The following is a 1,716-nucleotide window of genomic DNA, read 5'->3' as shown; positions in this document are numbered from 1 at the left end:
TCTTAGGAGGGTACAAAAAGTCCACGTTGAGTTTGTGAACTATAAACTCAAGGTCGACCCCGAGCACCTCGTACGGGCTCCAAGCGAATACGTCTACATTTTGCATAAGAAACAGCAGCAACTCTACTCTTTCTTTGTCCCTCAAACTTGCTCCTATCAGAAAATTCCTTTCATAATTCGGCAGTATCTTTACTTTTACTAAGTCCTTGGCACAGCTAACCGCCATTTCCTCCTAGGGTTCGTGGAGTTGCTATAAGGAAGCTTTTTCGGTTTGCTCTTTTTGCTTGATTTCCCTTTTAGTCACGGCTACTAGGCACTATCTGGCCACTTGCTAGTTGCCTCACACTATAACAATGCCTTGCTCAGTGCAGAATTTTACTTTTACATGCAGGGTGGACGGTACCGCTCTCATTGTGTGAATCCATGGCCTGCCAAGGATCGCCGTGTATGGAGAAAACGAAGCGACCACTATAAATGTTACCATCACCTCCTTACCTTTCATATTCACGGGAAGGGAAATATGCCCTTCCGGGATCACCATCTAGCCGTCAAACCCTACCAGAGGTGTATCATACTTGGAGAGATCTTCTTTCTTTAGTTCAAGCCCCTTGAATAGGTCGGGATACACCACCTCGGCACCACTCCCCTAATCTATCATTACTCTCTTTACTATGAAATCATTTATCCGAGTCGTAACCACCAACGCATCATCATATGGCTGAATCATGCCCTCCAGATTGTCATTGTCAAAGGCAATGATCTCCCAAGTGTGTTTCAGCTTCTTTTCGGGGGGTCGCTCATCCGTGCCACTTCCCACTGGCACCACAGCCAGCACCTCCCTCTTTCTAGACATCAGCGTGCCACTTAAAGCCGCATGAATGACTTCTATCACTCCCCATGGGGGGGGGGGAAGAGGACTCCCTTGTGGCTGAGCATCCTGCCTAGCTTCCTAATTCCTCAGATCCACCACGAATTCTTTCAAATATCCCACCTTCAATAAATACCCCAAATGATCCTTTAACACCCTGCATTGCTCGGTGGTGTGCCCCTTATATTTGTGGTATGTATAGTACAGGTTCTGATTTCTTCTTGACGGGTTACCCCCATCTTGTTTGGCCACCGGAAGTATGGCTCATGTTTGATTCGATCCACGATCTTGTGCAAAACCGACTTCTTGAACAACACATTCACTTCTCCTACCCAGACTTCCAGTTCTTGAATCCTTAACTCCTTCCTGGGCCTCGACTGAAAACTGCCTTGTCGAGGATTGCTTACAACTGGGGCCTTACCTTTATTTTGGAGTCGGTTATCTTCTAACCACTTATATTCCTCGATACGCCTCATCAGTTGCCTCATATCCTCGGGAGGCCTCTTTGTTAGTGACTCTCGAAGCTCAGAATCCTTGGGCAATCCCAGCCAGAAGGTGATTGCCGCAATTTTCTCGTTGCCCCCCACCAATTTCATTATAAAGCTCCCAGTACCAGCTAGTGTAGTTGCAAAGAGTTTCTCGGCTCCCATCTTCAAGAATAGCAGCGCGTCTACTAGCTGTGGCACCCGGCTACAGGTCATGAACGGGATGCCGAACTCCTGGATAAGCTCGGCGAAACTGTGCATCGAGCCCTTCCTTAACTCGTTGAACCACCTCAATGCGGTAGGCCCAAGACTTGAAGGAAACACCTTACACATCAGTGCATCGTTGTGGGTGTGTAAAGACAT

The 1,716-nt window shown here is 47.6% G+C and overlaps 1 protein-coding gene across 1 annotated transcript; it reads right to left on the bottom strand.

Moving 5' to 3' along the window:
* Positions 1 to 1,017: 1,017 nt before the first annotated feature.
* On the bottom strand, positions 1,018 to 1,716 carry LOC142625367 (uncharacterized). The gene has a single exon (XM_075799042.1). It carries the CDS (start codon positions 1,714 to 1,716, stop codon positions 1,018 to 1,020), a length of 699 nt encoding a protein of 232 aa, XP_075655157.1.

Source organism: Castanea sativa, chromosome 2 (assembly GCF_040712315.1).
Source record: "Castanea sativa cultivar Marrone di Chiusa Pesio chromosome 2, ASM4071231v1".
NCBI lineage: Eukaryota > Viridiplantae > Streptophyta > Magnoliopsida > Fagales > Fagaceae > Castanea > Castanea sativa.
This window is presented reverse-complemented; position numbering and strand designations above follow the sequence as displayed.

Coding starts and splice junctions, on each gene's coding strand:
- LOC142625367 (XM_075799042.1), bottom strand. CDS start 1,716: ATGTCTTTACACACCCACAACGATGCACTGATGTGTAAGGTGTTTCCT.